Source organism: Salmo salar, chromosome 20, assembly GCF_965601325.2.
Source record: "Salmo salar chromosome 20, fSalSal1, whole genome shotgun sequence".
Taxonomy (NCBI): domain Eukaryota; kingdom Metazoa; phylum Chordata; class Actinopteri; order Salmoniformes; family Salmonidae; genus Salmo; species Salmo salar.
In genome coordinates, this window is record NC_138310.1 from 66937622 (window position 1) to 66958646 (window position 21025).

General features: G+C 45.1%; 1 protein-coding gene across 1 annotated transcript in view; it reads left to right on the forward strand.

Annotated features, from left to right (window-relative positions):
• The window catches only part of LOC106581126 (cell adhesion molecule DSCAM), a 133259-nt gene extending 115841 nt beyond the window's left edge, over nucleotides 1-17418 (forward strand). The window contains exons 14-33 of the mRNA XM_014162938.3: nucleotides 122-250; nucleotides 414-581; nucleotides 1041-1111; nucleotides 1218-1461; nucleotides 1886-2032; nucleotides 2931-3086; nucleotides 3331-3461; nucleotides 3632-3785; nucleotides 3970-4087; nucleotides 4522-4685; nucleotides 4877-4975; nucleotides 6062-6250; nucleotides 7092-7382; nucleotides 7578-7754; nucleotides 8313-8343; nucleotides 10344-10456; nucleotides 10568-10717; nucleotides 11794-11994; nucleotides 12191-12493; nucleotides 16275-17418. Coding sequence (XP_014018413.1) covers nucleotides 122-250; nucleotides 414-581; nucleotides 1041-1111; nucleotides 1218-1461; nucleotides 1886-2032; nucleotides 2931-3086; nucleotides 3331-3461; nucleotides 3632-3785; nucleotides 3970-4087; nucleotides 4522-4685; nucleotides 4877-4975; nucleotides 6062-6250; nucleotides 7092-7382; nucleotides 7578-7754; nucleotides 8313-8343; nucleotides 10344-10456; nucleotides 10568-10717; nucleotides 11794-11994; nucleotides 12191-12493; nucleotides 16275-16675 — 3437 coding nt within the window. The 3' untranslated portion in view covers nucleotides 16676-17418. The remainder of the gene's footprint in view (nucleotides 1-121; nucleotides 251-413; nucleotides 582-1040; nucleotides 1112-1217; nucleotides 1462-1885; nucleotides 2033-2930; nucleotides 3087-3330; nucleotides 3462-3631; nucleotides 3786-3969; nucleotides 4088-4521; nucleotides 4686-4876; nucleotides 4976-6061; nucleotides 6251-7091; nucleotides 7383-7577; nucleotides 7755-8312; nucleotides 8344-10343; nucleotides 10457-10567; nucleotides 10718-11793; nucleotides 11995-12190; nucleotides 12494-16274) is intronic.
• The last annotated feature ends 3607 nt before the right edge of the window (nucleotides 17419-21025 follow it).

A 21025-nucleotide genomic window follows, 5' to 3' on the forward strand; every position in this document is an offset into this window, starting at 1 on the left:
CCAATATCTCTGGGCCCTAGTTAACTTCAGCCTGCAGTTTGTTTCTCCTTCTCAGGACAACTAAGTGGACAGGTAAACCTCTCTATCTAATCTGTGTGTGTGTGGTGTTAAACGCGTTTAGAACCTCCAGACCCTCCCGAGGTGGAGATCCGAGAGGTCAGAGACCGGACAATCGCCCTCCGCTGGACCATGGGCTTCGACGGAAACAGCCCTATCACAGGATATGACATTGAGTGCAAGAACAAATCAGGTAGGGCTGGCATATAGGCCTATGGAATAACGTGATACATCCATATGAAATTGCATATGACATAATTACAACTAAATCTGTTTCTGCATTAGCTAACTTGTTTGTTGTTGGTTGTCATGTCATACAGAGATGCTAATAGGTTCATTGTGTTTGCCCCCCCCAGCCTCGTGGAATTCAGCCCAGATAACAAAAGACGTATCCCCCCAGCTGAACCAGGCCACCATTATAGACCTGCACCCCTCCTCCACCTACAACATCCGCATTTTCGCCAAGAACGACATCGGCAAGAGCGACACCAGCAACGAGCTCACTATCACCACTGACGAAGCAGGTCAGCCCACGCAGATCTCTTCTTCACTGGGTCAAAACATCATGTAGTTATGTTCCAAACCAGGTTCTGTTTGTCTTCAGATTTTAGCCATGGATATGTATTTATTTGTATTGTAATATTCCCTTGAATACAGTAAAGGTCCATCTCTCGTTTTTAACAGAGCAAACGGATTTCATGCGCTGCAGCGCCATCTAGTGAAATATTTCCTAAATATAATTCATGTCTGAATGATTCAAAAAGGCCATGAACATTTTTTTCACAGTTCTGGTCTACTTAAGGGGTGGCTCTCCCATATGCACCAATGCGCTAGCAGCTGGGTCTAGTCTACTTAATTCATTCGCCATACACCAACCAGAAAAAAGTATTGCTTTCTCTATCGTCTCTGCTGTCATCTCTGCCTCATTCAACTGAATCTCTCATAAGAGTATTTTGTGTTAATATTACACATCTGTTCTACAGCCCCCGATGGCCCTCCACAGGAAGTACAACTGGAGGCTACCTCTCCACAAAGCATCAAAGTCACCTGGAAGGTACTGTGTCTTCATGGAGTTAAACAGAGATATTTTCCTGTTTCTATCTGTGTCTACAGTATGTACAGTCTGATCCATCCCTCCTCCTCCTCCTCCTCCTCCTCAGGCCCCCCACAAGCACCTTCAGAACGGGGTGATCCGGGGCTACCAGGTGGGTTACAGAGAGTACAGCTCTGGAGGCAGCTTCCAGTTTAACATCATCAGCATGGACACCACAGGGGACAGCAGCGAGAGCATCACCCTGGACAACCTGAGGAAGTTCACTGAGTACGGGGTGGTGGTGCAGGCGGCTAACCGTGCTGGCACCGGGCCCTCCTCTCAGGAGGTCATCACCAAAACACTGGAGGATGGTTAGTATGGATCAGGGGGTTAAGGGGTGGGGTAGGGTAGAGGGGGGGGGGGTGTGTGTGTGTGTGTGTGTGTGTGTGTGTGTGTGTGTGTGTGTGTGTGTGTGTGTGTGTGTGTGTGTGTGTGTGTGTGTGTGTGTGTGGTGTGTGTGTGTCTGTGCACGCGTGTGCCTGCATTCATGGGTGTGAGTTTTCAGGGCCATGTTTGGTTTAGTTTACCTCTTGGTAGCATGAAAATGTTGCACAGTGTGAAAATTCACTGCCGTAGGTAGACTACCATCTTCTGGAGGATTGCTGAATTACCTCAAACCGAAATATTTGAAATCAGCAATACAGTTAGAAGCCAGTAGGGGGAGTTAATTCAGCCTAGTTTGACCATTGTCTGTACATTTGTCCTAACTTTCTTTCCCCTCCGGTCCCTTAACAGTCCCCTCGCGTCCCCCTGAGAATGTCCTGGCCATGGCCAAGTCTCCAGAAGTCATCTCTCTGTCCTGGTTGACCCTGCCCAAAGAGGCCCTGAATGGAAACCTGCAGGGCTACCGAGTCATCTACTGGGCCAACCTGGCAGATGGAGGTAGGGTTTATTAACACACGCTCAGAACACACCAGCTAGCAGGCACTTAGTGGACCACTGGTGGTGTGGGCACTATGATCCTAATGGTTTTAGCCCAGTCTCTAATTTTCCATATTAATTGTGCTATGTAGCATGTCATGTACTTGGCAGATTTGCGCCACTAGTTTCGTTTTTATTAGTAGTAGTAGTTTAGTTTTTAGTTTTCTCAACAGGCAACACTAGATCATGGGTTTGCCTTGTTGAATATTTGCAATATTTCAACAACATTGCCATTTTCTCCTTAATTTCATTCTGCCAGTGTTGGTCAAATTAGTTACAAATTACACTTCTAGCTTTACTTATAAATCAACTATCCAATGAGTATTATATCTCAATAGACACATAGACACATCCTGTTCTGTATATAATCTAGTTGTCTAGTAGCTTCATTCTAGTGAGGTGGGTTATATGGAGGAAGGTATCACAGGGCCAGAGTGGGCAGCACCCAGAGCTAACACCATGCTCCTGCTCAGGCCCTGTGGATGGGATCCAGCCTGCAGCCTAACGGGCCTCCATCAATAATTCACAGGATGCAGTATGTCACTGCTTCAGCTCAGTCTACAAGGACACTCAGTCAAGGACAAAGGAGACGCAGCAGACAGAGCACTACTGCCAGTAGTCAGTCATTACCATATCACAGATACTACCTCGGTCAAAAATCACAGTAGCTTACTGTGTATGAGCATCGTCTTGTATGGTAGTTTGCAGTGTGGTCTTACAGGGACCATGTTACAGGCTTATTGTGTTATTGTGGTCACTGTAGTTCTTTTAATTCTATCACACTGGAACATAGACTTGATTTGACAGGGTGTGAGAGTGAGTGATAAACTGTTGTGTAACCATTGTGTGACATTGTCAGAGTTGGGAGAGATCAGGAACGTGACCACCTCCTACCCATCTCTGGAACTGGATGGTCTGGAGAAATACACCAACTACAGCATCCAGGTTCTGGCCTTCACCCGGGCAGGGGACGGGGTGCGCAGCGAGCAGATCTTCACCCGGACCAAGGAAGACAGTGAGATACAAATCCTGGCTTGAGATACACTTGAGATAGATGTGGATCATTGCTTTCACATTGACATCAAAGCATGATTCCTGCAAAAGTTCAAGCTATGCATGCATACGTCAAATCAGATATCAGTAATAAAGCACTGTCTGCAATGGGTTTGAATAAGGCAATATGAGCCCATATGTTTCTATTAATACTTGCAGTATATATGTATGTTTAACATAATCTTTACTCTCCTTCCTCCCACTAGTCCCTGGGCCTCCAGCGGGGGTTAAGGCCGCAGCCTCCACCAGCTCCGTGGTGTTTGTGTCCTGGCTCCCTCCTCTCAAACTCAACGGCATTATCAGGAAGTACATTGTCTTCTGCTCCAACCACCCCACGGTACGGAGCTCTATTATCATTAACACAGCTCTCATTATAACGCCGCCTCCAGTCCTGCCATTCTGGGCTGTATTTGAAAGGGTTGTACAGAGAGAGAATACTCTTGAAGATTACTCCCCTGTTAAATGCAGACATGTAACCCCCTTCCCTTTCTCCGTCCCTCTCTCCAGGTGATGAGTGAGTTTGAGGCTTCTCCTGATGTATATTTCTACAGAGTGCCAAACCTGGCCCGTAACAGGAAGTACAGCATCTGGGTGGTTGCTGTGACAGCCGCTGGGCGAGGCAACAGCAGTGAGACCATCACAGTGGAACCTCGGGCCAAAGGTACAGGCTGCCTGTGTAACAGTGTAACAATCAAAACTAATCTGGCTGAAGTATTATTGATTGCAGTATAGTGTTGGTGGTGTTGGCATCTATGATATTGCTTGCATTCTGTTTTTATTCATCATTGTTTTCCATAGGAATAGAATGGTACAGTCACAGTGGTGCATGTATGTAACCCCCATAGCTCCGGCCAGGATCCTGACGTTCAACGGAACAGTGACTACACCCTGGATGAGGGACATCGTTCTGCCCTGCAAGGCGGTCGGAGATCCACCCCCCACCATCAAATGGCTGAAGGGAAAGTAAGTCAAGGCCTTAGAGATGTATAGAGATCGCAACGTTGTATCTGTGCCATTATGGCGTTTGTGACAGCCATTGAGGATATCTACATTTTTAAGTATTTCATTTTTTTCTTATTTTGACGTTTTAAAAAAGTGCAAAGCTAATATTGGTGACTTACCGCCACCTGCAGGGCTGGAGTCTTGAAGCAAATATTGTGTGTCGTTCATTTATTGTGGCCACTCTATGGCAGTCATATAGCTTTAAGCTGTTTACGAACTAGGCAAACCATGCAAAACCGGGTTATTTCCAAGTAATGATCTCTATACATCTCTATGGTCAACACCCATCTGTCACATGATTCAACACAACGCAAGAATGTCAACATTTTTATCATGTTTTTACTCTGATCACATACTGTACTGAACATCATCTGGTCAACTCTACCTCTCAACAGCAATGGTACCCCTGCTCCTGTTCTGATTGACGGACGCCACAGTGTCCATAGCAACGCTAGTTTCATCATCCGGACGGTGAAAGCAGAGGACTCTGGGAACTACAGCTGTGTGGCCAGCAACAACTGGGGCTCTGATGAAATCACGCTGAACCTACAGGTTCAAGGTAAGACAGAGAGAGATGCAAAAGGAGAATTGTCCAAAACTGTCCAATACTAATTGGTACTAACACTTCAAAGGCCTTTCTATGTAGGTTAGCAGTAGGTCTTCTGAGGACACTTTGTGGCTAGTTTGATGTAGCACAGATGCTTTGTTGTCATGGATCTTGTTCTAAACATCATTCCTTTTGTTCTACAGTTCCTCCAGACCAACCACGCCTCACAGTTACCAAGACAACTACCACGTCAATCACTCTGTCCTGGATACCTGGGGACAACGGAGGAAGCTCCATCAGAGGTGAGTGACATTAGGCCATTTGGACACACCAGAGACACCTCTACAAGGCATAGACCTCCTTTCCGACACCCCAGTGACACTTCAACAAGACAAATATTCCCATTCACACACACTAACTAATGACATTTCAAGAAGAGAGAAAGTAGACCTCCATTCAGAAACATTAACTAATGACATTTCAACAAGAGATAAAGTAGACCTCCATTCAGAAACACTAACTAATGACATTTCAACAAGAGATAAAGTAGACCTCCATTCAGACACACTAACTAATGACATTTTAACAAGAGATAAAGTAGACCTCCATTCAGAAACATTAACTAATGACATTTCAACAAGAGATAAAGTAGAACTCCATTTGGGCAAACCAACAACACCTCAACAAGTCACTGGTAACTACTAAGACACACAAATTACACTTTAGTAACACGGCTAGTATCCTATTAGGACATTGGGTGAACAAAATCATCTTACAAGGCCCTCCTCTTCTCATTATCTTAGACAGGCCTAGTAATTGTGTTGAGTGGGGTGCTAAAACAGTGGAGAGGGAATAGATTAAAAAGGAACAAAGAAGATTAGGTGGGTTAAAGTGGAAGGTTAAACCACTCAGTCAAGAAGAAAGCCCAATCACAGAAGGAGTAGCACTGGTGATTTATCATAGCTGGTCATCACTGGAACACAACAGGCTTCTGGCCTCTCAGGCTTTTTAAAAGAGATTTTAAGGGATATCCAGGATGATTTCCTATGGTATTTGTTTTCATGTCATGAGTCAAATGATCTTGTTTAGCCAATACAGTGTCTTATTTTCCTCTTGTCCGAGTAAATAGTGGCTATGATCAGGTGCTGTTGTCCTGCCTTATGTTACATGTAATGTTAATCAATCTCAATGGCATGTTTATAGGTATTTAGCCGATGTCTAACACTGAACAATCTGTTGGAAGGGAAGTGCAAATACTACAAGGTTCCACTTTGCTGTGCGAGCACTGTGAGTGATTATCTGGGTAATGTAGTTATTAGATTAACTTGGAGTATGTTGGGAGAGATTTTACAGTTATGCTCTGTCTCTGTCTTTTTCTCTTTATGTAGGCTACATCCTGCAGTACTCAGAGGACAACAGTGAGCAGTGGGGCAGCTTTCCCATCAGCCCTAGCGAGCGCTCGTACCGTCTGGAGAACCTGAAGTGTGGCACCTGGTACAAGTTCACCCTGACTGCTCAGAACGGAGTGGGCCCCGGACGCATCAGTGAGATCATTGAAGCGAAGACCCACGGAAAAGGTGGAGTTTTTTTTAGCAAGGATGGGCAACTGGCCCTCGGATCAAGTTTATTTTTATTTTTTTACTCAGTCGGGTTCTAAACTTACTGTTGCAAGTTAGAATAGTAGAATACACAAAGTGCAATTTTGAAATTTGGTTGTGCATCAGTAGTTTTTGTCTTATGTCAGTCACTGACAGTCACTCAATTAGCCCATGTCAGCTAAACATTTCTAGATTAGTCAATTAAATTAGTCTAGCGGCCAGCTATCTAAACTTAGTAATCATGGTCGAATTACCAGTCGAGGGGCCCCCATTGATTTAGTTAGTCTCACTCAGATATCACATTAAAAACTGCAAACACTTCTCTCCACCCTATGGTAAAATGTAAAACGGCTAATTTTCCTCTCCACCCCATGGCAAAATGAGTGGAATTGCATGAAATTAGCTATAAAACTGCAACATTTTAGCTACGCCCAATGGCAAAATGTGTAGAATGGCACGAAATTAACTCTAAAACGTAAAACAAATCTGTCCACTGTCAAGAGGGGGACTGCTAAAATGTTTTGCTCACAATGTGTTGGCAGTGGGGTGGGGTGTGTGTATGCACATGTGGGTACACAGACCTGCAAGCAACTTTTTTGTGGCCCCCACCCCCTTCAATGTTGCCCATCCATGCTCTATAGCATCTCCACCACCACTGTCCCCTTAGAACGGACTCTAACTCAACAGTCCTATCCAAAATTTTATCAAGCAATTCCTCAAACTAGCTCAATTATTATGTGAGCTGATCTGGTTCATAAATAAAATGTTACAGGCATCCTTAGAAGTCTACATCTGGTCTCTTCACCCCTCTTCTTTCCAGAGCCCCAGTTTGCCAAAGAACATGAGCTGTTTGCCAGCATCAACTCCACCCGGGTCAGGCTCAATCTAATTGGGTGGAACAATGGTGGCTGCCCAATCACCTCGTTCACCCTGGAGTACCATCCGATGGACACGGCAACGTGGACCACGGCTCAGCGCACCTCGCTAACCAAGAGCTACATCCTGTATGACCTGGCAGAGGCCACCTGGTACGAACTGCAGATGAAAGTGGTCAACAGCGCCGGCTCCGCCGAGAAGAAGATCATGTTCGCCACGCTCAACGCCGATGGAAGTGAGTTCAGTTCAGTGGTCTTCTAGGATGATACATTTTTTTCCTGAACCAGGGTAATTTCATATACCAAAGAAGGCCTTCCAAAGAGACATATTTGACTACGAAGCCTCAACCCTGGTGGTGCATCCTTAAATAGTCATGCCTGGTACTCAGGATGGTAGGTTCCCCAAGCTTATCTGGTTCCTCCCTCCGCAGGCACCATCCCTCCTCTGTTGAAGACAGTGAACCCCATCACAGACAACATGTCAGGCAACGAGGGGCTGAAGATGATGGTGACCATCACCTGTATCCTGGTGGCTGCTGTCATGGTCTTCATCCTCCTGATGGTGCTGAAGAGGAGGAGGAGGGAGCAGAGGCTCAAGAGGCTACGCGGTAAGTCAGAACACACGCAAAAGCACGTACACACACAATAGAAACAAGGCACTTAATAACACACAAGCACTTTTTAGAGCTGTATGCTTCATGCTCAAGAGAGTGAGGATCAATTAACCTGAGCAGAACCAGTAGAATTGTGACTAGTGACTTTCATTATGTAATAAATTGTTTTATTTAACTAGGCAAGTGAGTTAAGAACAAATTCGTATTTACAATGACAGCCTAGGAACAGTGGGTTAACTGCCTTGTTGAGGGGCAGAATGACACATTTTTACCTTGTCAGCTCAGGGATTTGATCTAGCAACCTTTTGGGTTACTGGCCCAACACTCTAACCACTAGGCTAACTGCCGCCCCAAGAGGCTAAGAGGCTATCAGTTTAGCTAACAGCGTAGAACGGTCTGATCAGATCTAGTGTTCCACATTTAATTTGCCCCACTCTAATGTTCTAGTTTTGCACATCTAGGAAATTAGCTTGGTGCTTTGATTTTAATATGTTAGCTTCTGTCAACCACAACTCTGTGTTGTTACTAATTTACTATATGCTGACTTTACAGATGCAAAAAGCCTGGCAGAAATGCTGATGAGGTACGTGAAGTGGAATACATGTTAACTTTAGATAGGAACCATAAAATATACTGCTCAAAAAAATAAAGGGAACACTTAAACAACACATCCTAGATCTGAATGAAAGAAATAATCTTATATTAAATACTTTTTTCTTTACATAGTTGAATGTGCTGACAACAAAATCACACAAAAATAATGAATGGAAATCCAATTTATCAACCCATGGAGGTCTGGATTTGGAGTCACACTCAAAATTAAAGTGGAAAACCACACTACAGGCTGATCCAACTTTGATGTAATGTCCTTAAAACTAAAGCATCCGCCAACTCCTGGACAGTCTGTGGTGCAACGTGGCGTTGGTGGATGGAGCGAGACATGATGTCCCAGATGTGCTCAATTGGATTCAGGTCTGGGGAACGGGCGGGCCGATCCATAGCATCAATGCCTTCCTCTTGCAGGAACTGCTGACACACTCCAGCCACATGAGGTCTAGCATTGTCTTGCATTAGGAGGAACCCAGGGCCAACCGCACCAGCATATGGTCTCACAAGGGGTCTGAGGATCTCATCTCGGTACCTAATGGCAGTCAGGCTACCTCTGGCGAGCACATGGAGGGCTGTGCGGCCCCCCAAAGAAATGCCACCCCACACCATGACTGACCCACCCCCAAACTGGTCATGCTGGAGGATGTTGCAGGCAGCAGAACGTTCTCCACGGCGTCTCCAGACTCTGTCACGTCTGTCACGTGCTCAGTGTGAACCTGCTTTCATCTGTGAAGAGCACAGGGCGCCAGTGGCGAATTTGCCAATCTTGGTGTTCTCTGGCAAATGCCAAACATCCTGCACGGTGTTGGGCTGTAAGCACAACCCCCACCTGTGGACGTCGGGCCCTCATACCACCCTCATGGAGTCTGACCGTTTGAGCAGACACATGCACATTTGTGGCCTGCTGGAGGTCATTTTGCAGGGCTCTGGCAGTGCTTCTCCTGCTCCTCCTTGCACAAAGGCGGAGGTAGCGGTCCTGCTGCTGGGTTGTCGTCCTCCTACGGCCTCCTCCACCTCTCCTGATGTACTGGCCTGTCTCCTGGTAGCGCCTCCATGCTCTGGACACTACGCTGACAGACACAGCAAACCTTCTTGCCACAGCTCGCAATGATGTGCCATCCTGGATGAGCTGCACTACCTGAGCCACTTGTGTGGGTTGTAGACTCTGTCTCATGCTACCACTAGAGTGAAAGCACCGCCAGCATTCAAAAGTGACCAAAACATCAGCCAGGAAGCATAGGAACTGAGAAGTGGTCTGTCGTCCCCACCTGCAGAACCACTCCTTTATTGGGGGTGTCTTGCTAATTGCCTATAATTTCCACCTGTTGTCTATTCCATTTGCACAACAGCATGTGAAATTTATTGTCAATCAGTGTTGCTTCCTAAGTGGACAGTTTGATTTCACAGAAGTGTGATTGACTTGGAGTTACATTGTGTTGTTTAAGTGTTCCCTTTATTTTTTTGAGCAGTGTACTTTAAAGTAGCTGTCCAGTGTATTTCTATGAAATATTACCTATAATTACTTACAATATGAGTGAAATAGTTTCCCTTCCAACGTTCTTTTATTCACTTTAAAAAAAAAAAACTTTTCTGTGTTGGAATGGTGTGTGCGTTCCCCGACAACAGAATGTTGTGGGAGTATACCAGCCGTTAAAAATATTAATACAAATAGATCGTTGATTGGCCAGTTCCTCCTCCTCTAGACCGCTGCTGATTGGCCAGCTCATCCTCCTCAGGAGTATGATATACTCTATGAGGAAATAGTCTTTTTAAAAGTCTGTTTGAGACTCAAGTTTGAGGTAGGGTTTTTGAAGCGTTTTTTTCTCCAATTTATGCTTAGGCCACAAATACTGTACATCTCATAACATGAGTCAACAACATTATTTAGGTATGAGTTAACAAAATATGAGTTTTTAAAACTGATATTTTCACTGGACAGTTACTTTAAAACTATGACTGAATACTATCTCCTAGTAAAAACACACGGACACCAGACACATCCAACAAGCAGCAGACCATGAGAATGCACATCGATATCCCCCGAGCCCAGCTGCTCATCGAGGAGAGAGATACTATGGAGATTATTGGTGAGACCCCTGTCTTCCCCGCCAGTTTACAGTATGCTTAACCCTTACATGTTATATTTGATAATCTTTTCTAAGAACTCATTGTCTTCCTTCCTGTTTTCTGTCTGTCAGACGACAGGTCGACGGTGCTGCTGACTGATAATGACTTTGGGGAGACGTCCAAACAGAAGTCGTCCACGGTCACGCACACAGTCCATTACCAGTCCCTGTCGCAGGCCACCGGCCCACTGGTGGATGTCTCTGACGCCCGGCCTGGAACCAGTAAGAGCCTTACCTATTTAATCACCTCTATATCCGACCCCTCACCACCTTTACTCTGACGTACAGTAAGCTACTAGCCTAATGTCGTCCCCTGAAGTTATGTGAAATAAGAGAATGCTCTTTGTCAAGATTAATATTTTTTTATATAGTTGCATTCAATCCAAGCATCAGTGTACATATTTCTCTCTCATGTGCATGTAACTGTACCCCAGTCCTCCAATCAGTGTTTAGACTTCAGAGTTTTTAAAATAAACAATAGCTCTAACAATAAACCTCCAGGTATCCACATACCCTGATCCCAAATCCATTCTAAGCAAACTAGAATCTTCAGCTTATCATAGTTTCAACCCTCAGATCCACTTACAGAGCCCACAGCCCAGAGCAGTGTGAGCCAAGGTAGTGGCTAGACAGTGGCCTATGGAGGCTCTTACTGCTGAGCTTCAGTAGAGTTGAGCTGATGAAGAGTGGAGAGGCCTCTGGCTCCACCTGACCGCTCACCTGATTGGGCTCATTGAAGCTGGCCAGGAAGCACAGTGGGCCTGAACCTTATCTGCTGACTCAGCCACATCTATCCAGAGTGTTGGGCAAACACTGCCTGCTGTGCCAGTTTCCAACCCGCTGATGGAATTACTACTACCTACTACTATTACCACTGCTATTCTTCTCTGGCTTCTCCAGGCCGGATCTAATCATGGCCGTTCTAAAGGGACATTCTGATTTGGTGACATTGATGCATAGCACAGTAGGTTAAATGTCTGGGTCAGACCGAATATAATACTATTTTTGTCTTTGGGGAATATTATATCGACTGTGAAAGGTTAGGATGATACTGTAATTTCAAACCTATTAATTATTATTGATCAAAAGATGTTTGTGTAATTTGATACACAGACAATTAAGACTCAATATACAGTATGAAATTTACTTTCTAGTAGCTCTTCAGTGGTATGTCCGAAATGGCACCCTATTCTATATGGACACTGGTCAAAAGTAGTGCACTACATAGGGGATAGGGTGCCATTTCTGACACTGCCTAGGCCTCTCACCAGTAAAGATCTTGGCCCTTTCATCCCCAGACCCCACAGCACGCCGCACTGCCAAAGCAGGCCCTGCAGCCAGCAGGAACCGCTATGCCAGCCAGTGGACTCTGAACCGGCCACAACCACCCACCTCCTCCCACACCCTGAGCACAGACTGGAGACTGCCCACACCGCGCGCCACCGGCTCTGTGGACAAGGAGAGCGACAGCTACAGCGTCAGCCCATCGCAGGACACAGGTACTGGACTGACCCTATGTCTCACATACAACATTAGTCTGCAGCAAAGGGGAGACCACTACTACTGTACGTGGAAGGGTCAGAGTGCTCACGGTATGTTTTAAGATATTTCCTATATATCTTAGGAAATTTCAGCTATATACATACACTATAATGGATGTTGTGTCTCTGTGTGTGTTTGTGTGTCACTACGCAGACCGCGCGCGGAGCAGCATGGTGTCGACGGAGAGCGCGTCGTCTACGTACGAAGAGCTAGCCCGGGCCTACGAGCACGCCAAGATGGAGGAGCACCTGCGGCACGCCAAGTTCACTATCACAGAGTGCTTCATCTCCGACACCTCCTCGGAGCAAATGACGGCCGGCACCAACGACTACACAGACAGCCTGGCATCTAGCACGCCTTCTGAGTCAGGCATCTGCAGGTTCACCGCCTCCCCGCCCAAGCCTCAGGACATCAGCCGGGTCATGAACATGGCTGCACCAAAGGCCCACAGACCGGGTAAGGAGAAGGTAGCACTCATATACAGAACATACACAGACATACACTGCAAACACACACACACAGTACAGTTCAAACCTGGAAATGATTATGGAAATGATTATGTATTATTTTCCTCATTACTCTAGATCAGTGTTTTCCAACTCCGGTCCTCCCCCAACAGTACATATTGCTCTTGTGGCCCTCGACAAGCACTCCTGATTCTACTAATCATCAAGCCCTTGACAAGTTTAATCAGGTGTTTTCGTCTGGGGCTACAACAAAAATGTGTACTGTAGGGGGTACTGGAGGACCGGAGTTGGAAAACACTGCTATAGATAGCAGTTCAGTTCTGCTCCAATTAGGCCTTGGGCCACAGCATTACAACTGTAACATCCACAGCTCTCTGGGCCTGTTCAAAGTTAAGTTTCATAGCTTTCATTTAACACAGCATTTTACAAAATGCCTATTGCAAAATAATGATCATGAGATACTCTTCCTCAGGTAACACCTCTGGCATGCTGTTAATGCTCGATGAAGTACAAACACCATTAAAACCCAGTAATACCCCTCACAGTGCTGTATTTAGCTTCAGCTCTCTGCAGAAATGTCTGCACATGGAGGAGCTGTCCGTACGTCCGTCTGTCAGGCTATCCGTCTTTCTGACACTGTCCTCTCCCGGGTTGGCCTCATATGACTTGCTTCTTCTCACCTCCCATTCCTATTGGTTACACTGTCTGGTGCAGTTTGTGGACAGACCAAACAGACTGGGTTGAAATACATAGATATGAGGAAATTCATATTTTCAAATACTTTTTGTAAAAAATACACACACACAGAGACAGAATGTATTGTACGTTTAGTGAGTCCTAGCCTGCCTAGTTGTCATTCTGGGCTGGGGGTATGTAGACTAGCTAGTTGTTGATGGTGTCTGGAGGTAGGGACTGGGCTGGGGTGAGCGAGACGAGGTAGACAGGTTTTGGCTATCTGAGCTGGGTCTTGAGTTTCCGTTCCTCATTATGTTTTCATGGTGCGTACACAAGCCAGCTGCCCACAGTCATCAGCCAGTGGGAGGCTTAAACTGTCAGCTGAGGGCAAGTAGAGGCTATCTGTCAAGCCAATCTAAAGCTATTGTCTGTCAATACAAAACAGCACTTTACTGCCACAATGGAGACATTCAGCGTGATATCGGTCTTTCTATCGCAGAGCCTGATGTAGCGTCGTGCTAACCCTGGTTTCACTTTCATCCAGCGGGAGCTGGGCGACACCAGCGACACATAGACAAGCTTTAGAGGTTTCTACAGTAAGTCCCTGTTGAAGACCGTTGTTACCAGTCTGGTATACCATCAGCCAGCTCTGTTGTGGCACACACTGTGGAATTCACCCATGTTAGTTTGAACACAGTTCATTTTTTGAGTGTTTTTTCCCAGTGAGAGTCAGTATGATCAGAATCCTAAAGAAAAAAAAAGGCAATTTTCAATATAAAATGTCAACGATGGCATACAATAGTGTCTGTCTGTTTGACTGACGGACAGTGGCCCAGTGCCCCCCCCCCCCCCCCCCCCCTTCTGTAGTAATGTACCTTTGCCCTGAGTTGACACTGTGACCTCATCTGTCATTCCCACAGGGATACGGAGGAGGGCCTCTCTCCTGTTACTCTGACACGTGTCAATCACAATCACACACCTGATACTGATACAGTAGGTCAACCTGGGGTCAGTAGGTCAACCTGGCAAGCCCATTTCTGTGTGTGTGTGTGTGTGTGTGTGTGTGTGTGTGTGTGTGTGTGTGTGTGTGTGTGTGTGTGTGTGTGTGTGTGTGTGTGTGTGTGTGTGTGTGTGTGTGTGTGTGTGTGTGTGTGTGTGTGTGTGACAATAGAGTCATTTGGGCAAGCTGGATGGAAACATTGGGCAACGATCTGTGTGACCGCTCATAAACAGTCTGTCCTGCGCAATTACTGTAGGGAGCCAATTATAGAGGATGATCTTGAGGTTCTCAGCTCATAAACATTTACTGCAACACTGTTTCTTGTGTTGAGTAGACAAAATGTGATGGGCCTTTAAACAAGCCAAGGTGCCCGGGGTGCCCCCCCCCCCCCCCCCCGCATAGAGACTTGTTGTGTAGCTGATACAAGTTGTGCCATTACCCATGCCCTGCAATTTACAGCCTAATGGATTTCAGCTAAATCCATGAGCTCCCACAGAAAAGCTTTAAAATGGTTGCCATTTACAGGTTTTAATAAAGCCTATTAGATACACAGTAAATTATTCATGCTCCCTGTGAACTCTGGGATTAAGTCACTAAGGTCACATGTAGGATACAATCTACATAGATGGGCCGGTCCTCCTCTGTGTGGTGGGGGATAGTGATTTGGCATTGAAAAGGCCAGTCACTGAAGCCTGCTGATCTCTGTGGCCTCTGAAAGATTAATATTGAAGACATCCATTAGAACAGTACACGTCTCCCCACCACTCCTAATCAAGTGTAAAATCTTCAGTACGACTCATACATCTCTGGCTACTGGACACGTCTTTGTGATTATCTAATTTCCTAAATTTAATATGTAATTTATTCAGTGGATGAGATACATTTACAGCAGAAGTGATGGTGTCATCATCCACTCAACCGTGTCCAGTGACTCACTGTCTGCGTGGGGGAATACTGTGTTGAGAAGTCTTTTAAAGTGCTGCGGTGTCATTAACTAAATGTACGCTTGGGTTACGTCACATGCTTGGTTTGTTCTGGTCCTGGACAGCAAAGAATCTGTCTCTGAATGAGATTCGAAGCACCTTTCTGCTTCAGTTAACCCCAAGTAAAGATGAGGAGAGTTTGAGAGTGGGCAGTGTAGGGCTGTTCGATGTGATAGTCCTGAAGAAATGGAAAGGTGATTTGAATATGAATCGGACAGGTTAATGCAGCAATATCATAGGATAAGTAATCCCGTCACCAAGCCATGTGAAATGATATCGTCCTGAAATCATTATGGAATCTGTATCCTCCCGACTCAATATGATAGATTAGATTACATTATCCAAACTGAAATCATATTTCCTCCACTCATATGATTTCCTATCATATACCATATATCCGGACAGTAAGTACATACCATATGAAAAGACCCCTATGGAATTGAAAGTAACCAAGTAATGCTGACATTGAGAATTTTCCTCCCAGCTCAGTGTATTGAGTGTACCCCTCTAACCTTCCTGATTGGTTACCCCGCTAACCTTCCTGACTGGATACCCCTCTAACCTTCCTGATTGGTTACCCCGCTAACCTTCCTGATTGGTTACCCCTCTAACCTTCCTGACTGGGTACCCCTCTAACCTTCCTGATTGGTTACCCCGCTAACCTTCCTGACTGGGTACCCCTCTAACCTTCCTGACTGGGTACCCCTCTAACCTTCCTGACTGGGTACCCCTCTAACCTTCCTGACTGGGTACCCCTCTAACCTTCCTGATTGGTTACCCCGCTAACCTTCCTGACTGGATACCCCTCTAACCTTCCTGATTGGTTACCCCTCTAACCTTCCTGACTGGGTACCCCTCTAACCTTTCTGTCTGGGTACCCCTCTAACCTTCCTGACTGGGTACCCCACTAACCTTCCTGACTGGGTACCCCTCTAACCTTCCTGACTGGGTACCCCTCTAACCTTTCCTGACTGGGTACCCCTCTAACCTTCCTGACTGGGTACCCCTCTAACCTTCCTGACTGGGTACCCATCTAACCTTTCTGTCTGGGTACCCCTCTAACCTTTCTGATTGGTTACCCCTCTAACCCCCTTTCTGGTCTCATCCCTCAGGTGGAGAGCTGGTGCACCTGCCCCCGTACCTACGCATGGACTTCCTGTTAAACCGTGGCTCTGTGTCGGGAGGCCGGGGGTCCAACGGTGGTAACGGAGGAGGGGAGGCAGGGGCGTTGGGCCAGGCGTGTCTGGAGCCCCAGAAGAGCCGCACCCTGAAACGGCCCCCGCTCCTGGAGCCCACACCCATGGAGGTGCCCACGTCCAGGGAGGTGCAGCAGTGGCAGCCAGGGACTGCCTCCACACTGCCCCAGCGTGAGCCCACTGGCCGTGAGGCCACCGGAGATCTGGCCCAGGCCCAGGCTGCCAAGCTCAGCAGCTCACAGGAGTCCCTGCTAGACTCCAGAGGACACTTAAAACAGAGCAACAACCCCTACGCAAAGTCCTACACACTGGTATAACACAAGGAGTTACGTTACACACTCCAGGACTTGGACTGTATACTGTACTGCAGCTCTACACAGAGAGCTGGCATGGAACAATGATGATGATGGACACTTTTCAACAACAACTGAAGTTGTATATTTCTGACTCCAAGTATTCCTTTCTTTTGTTCTTTCTCCCTTCTTTCCACTTCTGGCTCTCTCATTTCTCAGTTTTATTTTCTATTTTGAGTATTATTTTATTCTAAACACCATATGAAGATTGCCAAATAATGTATTTAAATTTGACAGAGAAAAATACTATTGAATTTATATCAAGGATAATTACAGTCATTATTATTATATATAAAAATATAGAAATGTCTAAAAACAAGAAGAAGAGGAGGAGGACTCTGCAGGAGGATGTTGCTTTCTTCATTTATTTATTTTGTATGTCGCAGTGTGATCAAATCGATGATTAGGTATCTGGCCGTTTTTTCAACAACAAGAGGAGCCAAGGAAAAGAACTCCATTAAAGCTGAACCTGTCTGTCCATGCTGTCTACTCAATCTCCTCAGATAGATTGTTACTACGTTCTTCAACCTTTCCAATGACTGCATGGGGACTGATCTATGACAATTATAGGAATGGCTGGGAAATCCAAAAGAGAATTTTGTCACACTATGAAAATTATACAATGTGAATATATATAAAAGAGATCACTTTTATTTGTGGATATTACAGGGGAAATGATTTGGTTAATAAAGTCCTTAGTCATGTTTGCACACGTGGGTTTGATTTGAGATACTACTGTTTCTTCTCTCCGTTCCTCCATCTCTACCCTCTCAGCCACCACCTCTCTACCCTCTCAGCCACCACCTCTCTACCCTCTCAGCCACCACCTCTCTACCCTCTCAGCCACCACCTCTCTACCCTCTCAGCCACCACCTCTCTACCCTCTCAGAGCCCAGCACACAGATCGCTTAATCAAATCATCAAATCAAAATCAAACCTAATTTTATTTGTCACATGCACCGATTACAACAGGTGTAGAGCTTACCGTGAAATGCATACTTACGAGCCCTTAACCAACAATGCAGCGTAAACAAAAAGTATGCGCGAGAAATGTACTAAATAAAGTAAAGGAAAAATAGTAATACAATAGAATAACAATAACAAGGCTATATACAAGAGGTACTGCTACCGAGTCAGTGTGCAGGGGTACATGTTAGTCCAGGTAACTGCAATAATTGGTCTGGGTGTATACATGGTAAATTATTCTGAACAGGTCACCTGGATCGGATGTCTCACATTATAATAGCAAGTAGAGGGCAGGCAGGGTATAGACATCACTGCTCCCTATCAGATCTCAGGGGTATCTGAGTCCAGTGACCCCTTCACCTTTAGTACAGAGGGCTCTCTGCTTAAATAAGTATGATTTATCTACAGTAGTGACAACTTATTGGTATGTGGACAAATCCAATGCATTCATCACCTGAAAGCCCAGATCTAATTTTAACACTGTAGTGAAGGGTATTGACAAGACCTTATACTTATTTCAGTGAGATGACAAACTAATGAAAGATGAGACTTCCTGTGTCTTAGTCTATGTTTCGAGTCCTTTAGCACTGGTTGTACCTAACTGAGTGTTGCGCTCTTTTGATATGACTTCGAATGGCTCTCACTGGGTTGGCCTGGAGTTGTCACCGCCAACAGAGTGCACTGTGTAGTCACTCAACACAGCACCTCTGTGACAATAAATGAGGAGGAATTGGTTTTGCTTTGAGAGGGCTGTACAGTACTTAAACACATTGTGACATTCTTATGGGAAGCTTCAAGGGCAGCACAGGAACACGCTGCAGTCTATCCAGCCGTTTGGAGCGTCGCTAGACTCTACCGCACAGAACCCAATAAATTATTCATCCCCACAACGACATTGGGTCCCAGATCAGGTTTACATTGTCACACACTGATCCCTATAACAGAATATGGGGCACCACACACACACACACACACACACACACACACACACACACACACACACACACACACACACACACACACACACACACACACACACACACACACACACACACACACACACACACACACACACACACACACACACACACACACACACACACAGCGCTATGCCACTGCAGGGAGTGGTAGTGACATCTTAATGAATCTACTACGTCTCTGGAAAGTTAGAAACACTACGGAGGTGGGGCTATTGGGTTTGTCTGCTGTCCAAATGGGTCTGCATGTAGACACAGCATCTATAATGCAGCACTGGAGATCTGATGATCTACTCTACTGAGCCTAAGGAGTCACATCACAGCTATGGGGCTTACGTAATGACAGAAGTAGGCACTTGTTGTGTTTTGAAAAACATTGGAGCCTTTTATTGTGCTTCAGACATCTACAGTACATGTAGACATATTCCTAATTGGCTTGACATCACATATATACTGTACATACTAACATGATGTAACTTTTCCTGTCTTTCCATGGAAAGTGTGGTTATAACTCATTTATTCTACACATCGTCACTGTCTGATGAAAACCTTGTAACACATTTTTGGCCAATTTAAATGTTTTCTTTTCATTTATCGAAAGCAGCAACTCCCCTCAATGTACTCTGAATATTTCATGACTCTAGTACAAAAAAAATGTGTTCAAAATAGCTTCGGATGTTTTATAATTGTAAGTTCATTAAATGGAAATTATGGACAAAAAATATATTTTTACTAAAAACTTTTTGCGTAGGGTAATGGGGTTTTCATCAGACAGCAACAATATTTAACATTTTCGTCATTTAGCAGACACTCTTATCCAGAGCCACTTACAGTAGTGAATGTATACATTTTCCGTTTTGGTGCCCCATGGGAATCAAACCCACAACCCTGGCGTTGCAAGCACCATGCTCTACCAACTGAGCCACACAGGACAATATGAGCATATATCACTGACATATATATATATTTCCATGGAATATGAGCATATATATATATATATATATATATATGCTCATATTCCATGGAAATATATATATATATATATATATATATATATATATATATATATATATATATATATATATATATATATATATATATATATATATATATATATATATATATATACATATATATGATAAGTAGGTGCCATGTACAGTAGTGAATGTAATTTGCTGATTTCACTCTCATACATTAAGTATTTGTTCCTCTGACCGGAGGCCATTATTCTACCTCCCAATGCGCACAGCGTAGAGAGAAGCTCCAAATCTAATCAGATTTTAGATACAGACACGACGACGACCTTTCCCTGGGGAAACAAGACGTGAATGCCTCACAGTGTCAATCAGGAGAGATTCACACCTTTTTGTTAAGTCATAGCCTGCATCCAAATGTGAAAATGGTGTTACTTACAGTATAAGCTGATGAGCTCATTCAGTAAGTGTTGTTGGGGTTCGGAAATGATAAGACAGTTTTGTAGCACAGTGTACAAGGACCATAAAGCCTCACAGGGAGTGAATGTACAGTAGAAGAAGGTTTCATGGCTTTTCCCACTCTATCTGAGATGGGCTGGAATTCTAAAGTTGTGTGTGTGTGAGCTGATTCGACTAGAGGTCAGAGATAATGCCCTGAGGATGGTTCTATTGGTTAGGGAGGCTCTGAGGGGATTGTGCTGCAGTGTCAGTTTAGGCAGGTTTGGAATAGACCACCACTCACCCGTAAGCCTCATAATGAGGTGCCAGAAGAACAGGCATCAGATGGGGGCAATTTGGAGCTCATGAAATACTGGGCATCTCCCTGGAGGTAACCCTGTGCTACTTTTATCTGTCAGCCCTTGTCCTCCTCACAAGACCAGTCTTCCCCCATTATCCTTCTGACACTGTCTCCTTCTCTCTTCTCGCTCTATGGATCCTGAAGCTGTCTTGTCCTTGTCCTAACTGAAGGGTCTGAGCTGCGCTGCTGGATGCTTCTGGTCTCTCATGAGCTTCCTCTATCATCAGACTGGACTAGGTGGGAGACTTGGTTGGGTTGGCGTCCTCCTGGCGAGGGGGTGGATTTATCACCTTATGCCACATAACTATATTCATCTCCTCATCCCTCCTTGCCCCCATCCCAACTTCCTCTGAAGTAGGCTTAGAAACCAAATGAACCATAGCGGTGGTCTGAGATTTACACGCCACCCTCCAGGGCATGCAAAACGTTTATTAACTGCTCTCTTAAATCAGCCAGACAGAATTCTCCCATCTGATCGGCTAGAGGAATATGCAGCTCCTAGATTGTGAGATATTGATTGGTCTAGGATAGACAGGTCCTGACAGACAGGCGGCTTTCTCGATTCCTCATAATTAGTTCCTTTTAATTACTATCCATA